This window comes from Leucoraja erinacea, chromosome 33 (assembly GCF_028641065.1).
Source record: "Leucoraja erinacea ecotype New England chromosome 33, Leri_hhj_1, whole genome shotgun sequence".
In the NCBI taxonomy this organism is placed as follows: domain Eukaryota; kingdom Metazoa; phylum Chordata; class Chondrichthyes; order Rajiformes; family Rajidae; genus Leucoraja; species Leucoraja erinaceus.
Genome location: NC_073409.1, coordinates 7,406,142 through 7,419,055, shown reverse-complemented (window position 1 = coordinate 7,419,055; position 12,914 = coordinate 7,406,142). Strand labels below are relative to the sequence as shown.

The window sequence follows — 12,914 nt, the reverse complement described above, 5'->3', positions numbered from 1 at the left end:
TTTACTTTTGAAGAAATTCCTTTAGAATTTTTAATCCCTTGTTATCAGGAATGATTGTGATCTTAGTCAACAGAGGAACTTTATCTGCAACAACAAAGGTTTCTAAAGAAATTACTTTTGCAGAATCATTTAAATAATTTTGCACTTCAATAATAAAAGTGAACATTTTGATATTATCTGATTGACCAAGCTAAGATATTTTCCTGTTGAAAATAAAAATGCAAAACATTTTTCAATGCCAAATGCTCCTGGTCTGTTCAATCAAGTAAGATCTTAACACTTTCTGTAGTTCATTCCTTTACCGTTCCTGAGTCAATACACTGGATAGGACATGCATTTGTGTGACATAAGATTGGTAATTGATAGACATATAAATCTCTGATCATTTTAACAGTTTTCCTTGGGACCCACCTTCCTTGGACAATGAATTCCAGAGTTCATCTGACTGTGTGTAGTTTGCATTGTATAAAATAATGTATTCAATTATAATGCCGTTTGGTTCAGCTGGAGGTTGCCATCGAACTCTGACCGAGTAGGAATTAATTGGATTTAATTTCAAATCAGATGGTGGGCTGGAAGGTTCTGAATAAAAAAGAATGATTAAGAAATTAATGCCCACATTAATGTTCCTCTGTTACTTAAAAAATTCAAGATATTTTACTCATCTTCCTTGTGCACGACCTGGTGATCTGATAACAAGATCGAGTCTGAGACCGAGAAAGTTAAAAGCATTGTACCACAAGGTGCTTCAACGTCTCAGAGGTTGGAGGTACATTTCAACTGGGACATTAGAGCCTGATACTAAATACCAAAGGGTCAGAGTAAATTATCCTAAATAATCTAAGATGCTGATAAGGAAAAAAAAAATTATCTCTACCTTAAAAATATTCAATGACGGCCTCCACAGCCTTTTGAGGCAAAGAATTCCACAGATTGACCATCCTTTGACTAAAGAGATTCCACTTCTCCTTCTTAAAGGAACGTCCTTTAATTATGAGACTATGACCTCTGGTCTTAGACTCTCCCACTAGTGGAAATATCCTCTCCACATCCACTCTATCCAAGCCTTGGCATCCCAATGAAACACCAAGTTTCTTGGCGTCCCAATGAAATGTCTCTTTTCAAGACTCTTCAAACACTTTTTGAATCTGTCTCCAATCAGAACATCCCACTTTAATTGTTCCAATTACTTTAAAATTGACTTGTACCTGACTCTGAATACTTATAGGGCTACCGTACTACTATATTATCTTTTGACTGGCTTTTGAAATTATTCTTAACTGTCTATAAATTAAGAACATCTGAAGGTGAAAGCCTGTCCAAAAATCTCAACTGATATTGGGCCAGTGATCGCACAAAAATTATCAAAGGAAATGCAGAAGTGCAAATTAATTGATCGCTAATCAGGATCATGAAACAGTTTTTGATTAACAATATTACAATAAAATGTACTCACTGTCAGACAGAGTTGATTCCTCCACAATGCCACTGAAAGGCCCATCAACACCAAATCCATTGGACTGCACTGCAAATTCGTATCTGGTGTATGGCTTCAGGCTACTGATGATAATGTCTTCTACAGTGCTGTAAAGAGCCAAAAATAAATTAACATGTAAAATATTCACACTGATGTAATATGTTAAGTTTAGTGCCAATGCATTACTTTTATGTTCAAATGCTTCAGCTTTAATGGATGCACAAAATACTTGCATATATTTGTTACCTTGTTACATACTTTTCAATAATTCTACTTAAATAAAAAAGCTGCATGAACATGTATCTAAAGATATGCCTAAATTGTCCAATCTAGTAGGGGCAGCATAACGGCATAGCTGGTAGAGACCCGGGTTCTATCCTGATCTAGGGGACTGTCTGTGTGGAGCTCACATGTTCTCCCTGTGGCCGCTTGGGTTTCCTCCAGGTGCTCTGGTTTCCTCCCACATCCCAAAGACGTGCACATTTGTAGGTAAATTGGCCTCTGTAAACTTGCCCCAAATGGGTAAGCAGTGGGATAACATACAACTAGTGTTGACAGGTGAACGAAGATCGGCGTGGACTCAGGCCGACGGGCCTGTTTTTATGCTGTATCTCTAAACTAAAACTAAACTGAACTGATTGGCACCGGATTAGCCACAGAAAGGAGCAATGAGGCATCTCCAGCGCTAGCAACACAAACTATCCATCTCATGCCAATCTTTTCAAATTTTATTCTCTGAGCAAATTACTCATTTGCATACTGGTAATACTAACAAAATATACACCACCAATATATCCCAACCTTTGTGAATGATAGCACCAATTCCTCATTCTCAATAACATTCGGATGCTTGCCATAAACACTTAATGATTACTTGGATGCCTTTTTAACAGAAACTGTGGCTGACCTGGGACCCCGACCAGACCTACTATCAGTGCAGCTGGAGTTCTGATTTTATTTTAAATGTTTTACTTTGTGAACTTTCGAACAAAATTCCCTCTGTATTACTATAACCTTCAGAATCTTTGCCACACTTCTGTCTTTGACCCGCCCCTCCGCAGGAGTCACAGGCTCTTAGATCGAGAATCACTAATTTAGATGAGTTGACTGCAACATTAAAAGTGTTGTCATCCATTGAAACCACTGTTCCTTCTTCAGATAAACAGACTCCACCTGATCCATGCTGGGTTTTTGTGGGGGAGCGGAATAGAAATCGTTGTTGTGAATAAAACCAACACAAATATTGCAAATTTAGACATCCAAGATTTTCTAATTCTGAATTTCCCTTTCTAGATCCTGCCTGACCTCCTGTATCTTTCCAATATCATGTGTTTAATTACAGATTTACAATATTTTTACTTTTTAATCTTGCATTGGCTTTCATCTTGGACAAAACTATTTCAGACAACTTGCATACTCTTGCCAGAAGGGAAATAAAAGAAGATGGCTCTTTGATAAACTGGCCATTAAGCTCATGTAGTCAAAATCTGTTTTGATCTTCACTGTTAACGATGTACAAGCTTAAGTAGTATCAAGAAAAATCTTGATTGCCTTAATTTACAATTGCTTATATTCAGGAGACTGTAAAATCATAAACCAATTTTAGATATAAAATGTATGTGGGGACTTAATAATATCATAATTTTCAAACTACTTTGATGTCCCATTTTTAAAAGTTATCTTTGATATGGCAATAAGAAATAGAACAAAATATATCATCACTACTGTTCTTGTGAACAATTCAAAAATGTAAATTTCAAGAGAGTCAGATTTATCTCTTAGGGCTAAGGAAATCAAGGGAAATGGGGGAAAAGCCGGAACGGGGAACTGATCTTGGACGATCAGCCATGATCATATTGCATGGCAGTGCTGGTTCAAAGGGCCGAATGGCCTACTCCTGCACCTATTTTCTATGTTTCTATAATATAATGAGTTTAAAACATATTGAACACTGTTGAATATCCCACAAGACAAATATTCAAACATATGGCAACTAAAGTTTTTGAGAAAACTATTCATGGATAATAATGAAAAGCATATCATATTCCCCACATGTGATGTAATTATTATCTTATAGAGAAATCAATTTTGCCAACATACTGCTCTCATATTTGTAAGTATGGATCAGAATATACAAAAACAGGACTGACTGACTTTACTAACCAAGCTAAAATTGTAGCTACAAAAAGACAGTGTTTCACAACAGGATTTTAAAATCAGATGGAGAAGACTGATCAGCTTGACTGAGATCCCAATTGAAACTGAGACTGATAGTTTCCAAAATTCCAATTCCATATGACCTTCGTGGCCAACAACCGTAATATAAGAAGATCAATAATGTCCTTTTGGAAGTCAATTTCTGGTAGGACCATAAAGTAAATGACAGGGACCTTAGGAGCACTAGTGTGTAGAGAGACCTTGGGGTCTAAGTCCACAGCTCATTGAAAGCAGTGACTTTGGAGGAAAACAAAATGCTCTTCATATGCTTGCCTTTATCGGCTGAGGCACTGACATCATGTTGTATTGAGGATAAAAGTTGGAACATTATATTGTGAACTGTTTGGGTAGCAATAGAGACAGTGCAGAGAGGATTTACCAGGATGGTGTGTATTCTCCCTGTGACCGCGTGGGTTTTCTCTGGGTGCTCCGGTTTCCTCACACACTTCAAAGACGTACACGTTTGTAGGTTAATTGGCTTCGGTAAAATAAAATTGTAAATTGTTCCTAGTGTGTAGGATAGTGCTCGTGTATGGCGGTTGGTGGTTGGCGTGGACTCGGTGGGCCAAAGGGCTTGTCTCCGTGCTGAATCTCTAAACTATGGGGTTATTGGGAGAAGGCAGAGGAATGGGGTGAAGAGCGATAGATAGATCAACCGTGATTAAATGGCAGAGTAGACTTGATGGGCTGAATGGCCTAATTCTGTTCCTATCGCTTATGAAACTAAACCAAACCAGTTCTTCATGTACTTGAGCTGGGCATAGATATTGGTAAAATGAATATTACATATACTCATACAATATGCATATCATTTTTACTGAAATTGATTACAACCAATAAAAGGCTTTTAACTTAAATGTACCTGGTAAAGTAAGTCACAAGAGAAGCATTCTTGAGCCCCCAAGGGCTGCAGCGTACGGTATAATTTGCAATCTGGACTGTGGTGAATGGTGGCCTGGTCCAATGTAGCCAGATTGCTCGGGACCCATTGGGTTGCGCCCAAAGTTGAATTGGAGGCGGCAATATCACAGGAGAATCTAAAGAAATATTCTGAGAGGTCATTTATTCTTTCATATCTTGCTTTCAGTTCCAATATTTGGTTGTATTTCTAAAACAGAAACTAATAGCTTGCCAAAATATAAACAGCACACTTTGGTTTCACACTTAGGCTGTATGTGGAAAGATACACTTTACCAGATATGTGCTTCATGTACCGAGAAAATTAAAAGCCCATGCTATAGTTGGGCTGTTTACGCTTTGGCACTTCTATGTATTATATATTTCACATGATTACTATTGCATCCTCTTTTGGTGCTCACCTAAGGTTAGGACAGGTTTCTTCTCTGTTTTTCCTTTCCAAACAGCTGCATATCCATCGTCTTGTTTGTTAAATGCGATCAACTTGATTTCATAAAGTTTGTCTGATGCTGAATGAAAACATAATAATATTTTTGGAAGAGCAATTTGCCACTATAACAACTGATGACTTGGCCAGTCATTTTTGAATAAGGATACCATTTCATATTAGTAAATGAACAAGTATATAGATACATGAGCAATACGAGTATTAGGGAGGTTGGAGGCAGCACAGGTTAGGTCAGTCCTGAATATTGAGGGTAAGCACGTGATCTTTCATGATACAGAATAGTATTCTAAATGGTTGAATTGAATATATTCATTTTTCACTGGGCAATCCATGCACAGATTATCATGTTCTTCCATCCATTCTCATTCACAATCCCACACTCCCATTTGCTGGTAATAATAGACAGTAGTCAAGTCAAGTCAAGTCAAGTTTATTTGTCACATACACATACGAGATGTGGAGTGAAATGAAAGTGGCAATGCTCGCGGACTTTTGGGCAAAAGACAAACAACCAAACAAATTATAAACACAATCATAACACACATATTCTTTTACATAATAAATAATGGAAGGAAAAATAAACAATAGACAATAGGTGCAGGAGTAGGCCATTCGGCCCTTCGAGCCAGCACCGCCATTCAATGTGATCATGGCTGATCATCCCCAATCAGTACCCCGTTCCTCTGGCTATGAAAGAGGTGAAGAAGAGGTGTTGTCACTTTACAGATGTATCAGGGAATGATAATATAATGTGTAGGAAGGAACCACAGATGCTGGCTTACACTGTAGACACAAAAAACTGGTTGCTCAGCGGGTCAGGCAGCATCTCTGGAGAAAAGGAATAGGTGATGTTTCAGGTTGAGACCCTTCTTCAGACTGAGAGTCAGGGGAGAGGGAACCGTGAGATACGAAAAAAATGATAGAACAAATGAAAGAAAGATATGCAAAAAGACAGATCAAAGCTAGCAATGTTGATCAAGGAAAGGTCGAGCCCACAATGATCCATTGTTGGCTGTGGGGAAGGTGATAACGAGTGAGACAAACAGTGAAACTCAGCAGGACGACAGTGAAACCAGTACAATGCCTAGGATGGGGAGGGATGGAGAGGGAGGAGATGCAAGTTAACACTGCATTGTTTGAAAGGAGAAAATCATAGCTAAGAATATTTTTCCTTTACAGATTAAAGGCCAGTAGCCCAAAACAGCCCGACGGACTGGTATGGAGAAGATAATCTATACATGAAGATAAACACAAAAAGCTGGAGTAACTCAGCAGGACAGGCAGCATCGCTGGAGAAGGAATGGGTGACGTTTCGGGTCGAGACCCATCTTCAGTATACATTGTCAGCAGGGTAAAGAACATATTTTTAAATCAGATAGTTGCAACAGCGTACTTTGCATGAAATGTGAAATCTTGTACAAATTTTCTTCTTGAGAAATCAGATCCTCAATATGTCAGTATGAAGTTCTGAAGTGCTTTTGGACAACTGTGAGTTGCATTAGATGACAAAACATGCAGAATTCTCTGGTTCTTGTACAAAGGTTCTTCACGGGAATTTGTAAACTGCTAGAAAAGGATAAGCTGAATTTCGCTCCATTACCCATGATTCCACGACATTTCTGCAGGTGTTATGTCCATTAGTGGAAAAATCTTAACTTGCATGGTTAATGAGCTAAAATGTAGCCAATAAGGTTTCCATATGCCTTAAAAGGAATTCAAAACCTGTACAGTTCCAGGGATAAAAGTCGCTATTTATCTTCAATTGTCTGCTATTATTATCTGATAAAAGTTTATTTTTCAGCATTGAGTAAGAGTAGGAGAATCAACAACACTTTCTGCAGGGCTACTCATGTGCGGGGACATTGATTCTTTCATCTTACCACTGACAATATGCACAAGAGGAAACATGATTCATTATGTCATGGCTGGATAGGTATGGTTACAACAGGTACCATAGCTTCCAAAACACCTGCATTGGAATACAGTAATTTTTCTAAATATTTCGCAAGATCTCTATAGTTAGGGTAAATTTAGGTAAGTATTCAGACACCATCTGGTGGCACAATGGGTTATGTGCAATGTCACCCTGTCACTTTGCAGAAGCTACTTTCCCCCAAGAATGTACTTCATGAATTGTACCGAATTTCTCCAAATATAGGACATGCACGATTTTTCCATGGATTGCATTTCGCTTGTACCTTCAAGTATTCAATGCTTCTATATTACCCAGATCCATACATCATAAATGTTCATACTAACCGCAAGTTTCCAAAACAAAGCTTTTTTTTTAAATCTACAAACATCAACTACTAAAATGGTTTATCTTTTTAGGATAAACTGGCAAATCCCTTAATACACAGCAACTGAAATGCTGAAAGATTTTTTTACATTCCCCTGTCATCACCAAATATTAAAATGCTGTACATTACATCTAATTATTGATGTTTTCCTACCATAAATACTAATACCAGATGAAAGATTGGAATAAAAGCTGAATTCATATTAAATTCTAATTTTGCTTGTTGTTTTAAGCCATGTCTCCACGAGCAGTTCCCTGAGATGAATAATTAGTGCTTTGTCTTCATTTACATTTTGCAACACACTATTTTTAGTATCAAGATTGATAAGTTATAGTGTGAAACATGAACACCAGCAATAGCAGACCTGTCACTGTTGTGCCATACAGTGATTTATGAGAGATGAGGTGAAAGGGGGAAGAAATGGTAAAATGTATCGCATTCCATATGCTGTTACATTTTAAAAAAATTGTTTTTGGTTTGCTTCCTTCAGCATAACGTCTAAAGCTAGACAGAGAACTGATACTTCTGAGAATCTTGTGGACTTGATCTAGCCCCTTATAAATTGACTCGATTGGGATTGTAAAAATAATCTTGCTGTAATAGAAATGCAACTCATATTTCCGACAGATGAATGACTGTCAAGTGGAGATTTTGGCAAATAAGTGAAAATGAAAGATACAAAATAGATTTATTTAACTTACAAAAAGTATGAGCTCTTGGAAGCTTTTAACAACTGTGCAGTATTCTAAAAATTCTGGCCGAGTTCATCTCTGACGGACAAATTAAATAATTGGGGCCCAAGACATCAATTTTATAATATTGCATAACCTGGTATTGTGGAGCAGATGTTGAATGGGTGAGAAATTTTAGTCACAAAGATTGAGGTACAATGGGGACCGAACCACAGAAGTCGACCAAACACAAAGGTTAAGGAATTAACTTGGAAATGCGAGAGACTGCAGACACTGGAAGCTGGAGCGAAAATCAAAATGCTGGAGGAACTCAGAGTGTCAGGCAGCATCTGTGGAAGGAGATGGACTGAGGAAGGGTCCACCTGAAATGTGTCTGTCCATTCTCCTCCACAGATGCTGCCTGGCCTACCCAGTACCTCTAGCAGTTTGCAATTTGGTTAAAAAAAATGAACCTAATTGGTGAAGAATTGCAACCAATGCTTCAGTCTCTAGCTTTATTTGTTTATTTTTGGACAAGCACACTTCTGAAAAAGGCACGCAGTTCAATTTAAAAAAAGCATCAATAACGTTATTAAAATTCTGGTTAGTTCAACTTGACTAACCTAATCCAGTAATCTCATATTGTTTAATTTTTCTTCGAAGACGGATTGGTCCTTTTGTCCACTGTTCATCTTCATTAGTTTCACTTAATTCTTTGCTCGAAGGATCAGCATCTGCCTCTCTGTAAAACAGCTTGTAACCCTGGATCTGGACATGGTTAGAGGGTGGTTGCCATGTGACCAACAGAGCATCTACTTTAGTCTTGACCTTCATTTCTGTAGGAGCAAATGGAACTGGAGCAAAGCAGAACAGGTCATTATCAACTGGATTATTTCAACCTGCCAACAGTAATTAGATGTAACTGGATACATATTATTTTTTATGTTCAAGTCACAGATAGTTGTGGCTACTTTTGTTGTTATCTTTAAATCCCATAATCTGATATTTATGTTTCCAATGCATTGGTCTCACGTGTAATCGGACATCTTGGGTTGTGGTGGCAGCTTTGCTATTTTGCAAATCCACAACAACTATTAGCCAGATTTTTCTTAGAAATATAACATTAATTTATGATTTTCACTACAATAACCACTAGTCAATGAAAAATATAAAATTTGCCATTTCTGACACCCATTGCAAATCAGTGTACATGGAATCAGAACTGGATTGGGATGAGAGCAGATGATATTGGATAGATGGGTTTTAGAATTACTGTGGAGCAATTTTAATTGAAACTAATCCCAGCAAACAATCTGGTTACACAAGTATTCCAAACCCAGAGTTTTCTATGATTTGTGACAATCATAGCTGTCTAAAAATAATCAGATAAAATTGCAGTGTTGCAGTGCTTACCCCTGGCTTGAACATTGCAACTACATAAACTCACTGACAAAAATATATGCAGATACATTTACGGGAGCCATTAACTGAACGAGTTACAATCCACACATCTCTGGAAGTTTAATTATTCTATGAAGGTAATGATATTAAAGTCAAAATATTTCCCGTGTAATCGTTAATGAATATGCCTGATGGACATTTCATCCTAAATTATAATGGACGACATTTTATCTGGAGTGAACTCAAAATAGGAATGGATATTATAAATTCTCTACCAAACACAGTAATGCTTCATGTATATGCTAAACAACGGAGAAAATAAGGTAATCATCCTGTACAGTGTAAAGAAGCTTGCCTTTTATTAATCTGGAAAGAGATTGTTCCTACCCATTATTTGTTTATTTCTGTCGGGTATGATGTGCTGGGTCCAATCTGATGGTGCACCATATCCCACACTGGTTCTTGCTGCAATCCGAACTTTGTATATTTTCTTTGATTGCACTGTAGGAAGTGTGACCTGTGTCTCATTCCCATCAACTTCAATTGAATAAATGTGATCTGTCGCATAAAGTTATACATTAACAATACCTGAATAAAAGTGTATGTCTGCAATTGTATGTCTGCACCCCAAAAGCATCAGAACTTTAATAATAATAATAATAAATTTTATTTGTGGGCGCCTTTCAAAGTCTCAAGGATACCTTACAGAAATTAACACGAGTAAAAAAACATATAATCGGAGTAAAATAAATAATAAAGACATCACCAATACACAAATTAAAGACAGAATTCGATCCAAAGACAAAAAATCAAAAACACAATGTGAAGAGAGAGCAGCGGCAGCTAAACCGCGCCAGCGTCCACTCTCCCTTCCGACAGCCATCTAGGACACAAACTAAAATATTCACTTACACACAAAAAAAATCATCCCCCCACAATGGTTACCACTGTGGGGGAAGGCACAATGTCCAGTCCACATCCCCAGTTCTCCCAAAGTCAGGCCTATTGAGGCCTCCGCTATTGCCTCTACGGAGGTCCGATGTTCCTGGCTGTTCTGGCCGGGTGCTGTTGCCTCGGCGTCGGGAAAGTCCTCTCAGCAGCTGAGCCACCTGGAACGGCCGCTTCCTTACCGGAGATCGCGGCTTCCGAAGCCGACAAGGCCGCGCCGGTTTGGAGCTCCCAGGCTCCCGATGTTGAAGTCGGCGCCTCCTCCGCTCCGCTCCGCAGACCCGCAGCCCGGAGGTGATGAACTCGGCGGTCACAGCTCACCAGAGCTCCAGCGCGTCGATCCAGCGCGGCGACCCAGGCAAGGCATCGCCCGCTCCGCTCCGCGATAGCGCCGCCACTGAAGCCGAGGTGCTGGGCAGTCCCCGCCAGGAAACGGCGCTCCACGCCCGCTGGTAGGCCACGAGGACGGGTCGACCGGGCAGCCCGGAGAAAAAGCTGCCTCACCGACCAGGTAGGGACCTAGAAATATTGTTACCCCCTACCCCCCACATTAAAAAATCTATCTCTCCCACAAACAAAGCACAGGACTCACTAAAACTACAAAAAAAAAGTGAATTAAACGGACGGCTGCTGGTTAGCAGCCATTCCCTAAGATGGCTCCTCAACTTTGCAGATATAACGTCTGTTGTGATCCACTTTCACTTTGAAGGTAAGCATTCAACCAACATTAATGTTGCAATATATTAGGCTTATTCCTTCTCCAAATCAGAGTGATAATGATTCACAACCGTCTCTCATTTAACACATAGCCATTTTAAGCACACTGAAATACATATTTTGGACAGTATTCTCAGCTGCCAGTGATTAACCGAATTTAAATTCAGGGAGTAAATAGCCGTATGCTATTACCTCATTGGATAACCCAGCTTATGTTATTGCTCTGTGGAAGCCTAAAATTACAATCATATGTAAGCTTTAATTATAGAAATAAAAAAGTAATGAATGCCAAGAATGCAGCTGAACAGAGAAAGCAAGAGGATAAATGATTTCTAAGTCCATTGGACACCCTTACTGCTGTTCTATCCTCAGCATTTTGCCAGCAGCATAAAAGGGAGTGGATGAAAGTGACAGTTGTGCTGAAAAAGCACAAGAAAATTACCAACACGACAGCTATCAAACCAGGAGATTGGGTTTTATAGCAACCACGAATAATATTACAAAGGGAGACTGATATTTCACAAAATTGATAGAACAGGTTGTCACTTTCAAAAATGGAAGGTTACTGTTCCAAAAATAGGTATAATAACAAAATTCTGAGGTTGCATCGTGCTTGCATTTCAGATAACTCATAAAATTAAAGATCTGTACAGTATATTCAATATTCAGATCAAACAACGGAATTCTGACATCAGGCAAGCATACTTGATACATACCTTCTTTCAACATGCAGTAATCAATTCGGTACTTTGTTATTTTGCCATGACTGAGCTCAGGAGAAAGTGGAAGCCATGTTACCCGAATGTCAGTGAGAGTGGTGAAGGACAAGGATGGCTGAGGGCCCCTACTTGGTACTGTTCAGAAACATGAAAAGAGTTTTAGTACAATTTCAATGAAGGAATAAAGACAAATCCACAAAATATATTCAAACTATGTTAATCAAACAAACCCCAGATATAACATTACATTAAAGCCAAGGCGTTTTATGTTTTTTCGCAAAAGAGCATGTGTATGATTTTTTTTCAAATTAGCTAAATTGTGCTCGTTGTAACTGTGGATGCAGGAAATATTGCTGATCAGCTGCTTCCAGATAAAACAACCCCCTAAGTTTGGGATTTGCCAAATACTATTGAATGGAATGGGGTTTTATTTTGTCAGATTACACCTGTGTAATTCTCTGTTGATCAAGTACATTTAAGATTAAACTGTTTAGCAGGAAGAAGGGTTCTGCAATAATACATTTATGAATAGTTGATGAAAATAACAAGGTACAAAGGACGAATAGGGATGAGGAATTTAATTTATATGCCATTGTCACAGTTACATGGTGGAGGAAGTGCACAGCATGTTATGAGAGTACAGTTATGAATAAATGTTATGAAGGTACAGCTCTTTCCCTGTGGTATGGTGCAGAAGAACACACGGTGTCACTTTAGGAAATGCAAGTGAAAGACCTGCAGCACTACAAACCACGGTGGCAGCAAGTCAAAACCTGGCCCACTGAGTATTAACTGTTTAACGTGTCTTTCTTGCACAGATAAATTCAAAGGCCCTTACCTCAAAATAATTTGGACCAATATAAATATAAAAATAATAAAACCAGAAGGACAACTATATCTGCAGCACTCCACCAATCAGGCCTTTATGGTAGAGTGGCCAGACGGAAGCCACTCCTCAGTAAAAGGCACATGACAGCCTGCTTGGAGTTTGCCAAAAGGCACCTAAAGGACTTTCAGACCATGAGAAACAAGATTCTCTGGTCTGATGAAACCAAGATTGAACTATTTGGCCTAAATGCCAAGTGTCATGTCTGGAGA

General features: G+C 38.7%; 1 protein-coding gene across 3 annotated transcripts in view; it reads right to left on the bottom strand.

Moving 5' to 3' along the window:
• Window positions 1–12,914, bottom strand: part of igdcc4 (immunoglobulin superfamily, DCC subclass, member 4) — a 76,189-nt gene that overhangs the window by 19,231 nt on the left and 44,044 nt on the right. For all 3 annotated transcript variants that reach the window (XM_055661157.1, XM_055661155.1, XM_055661156.1), the window contains 7 exons: window positions 11,814–11,951; window positions 9,820–9,990; window positions 8,655–8,885; window positions 5,014–5,121; window positions 4,557–4,731; window positions 1,457–1,584; window positions 412–582 (listed from right to left, as the gene is read on the bottom strand). In XM_055661157.1, coding sequence (XP_055517132.1) covers window positions 412–582; window positions 1,457–1,584; window positions 4,557–4,731; window positions 5,014–5,121; window positions 8,655–8,885; window positions 9,820–9,990; window positions 11,814–11,951 — 1,122 coding nt within the window. The remainder of the gene's footprint in view (window positions 1–411; window positions 583–1,456; window positions 1,585–4,556; window positions 4,732–5,013; window positions 5,122–8,654; window positions 8,886–9,819; window positions 9,991–11,813; window positions 11,952–12,914) is intronic.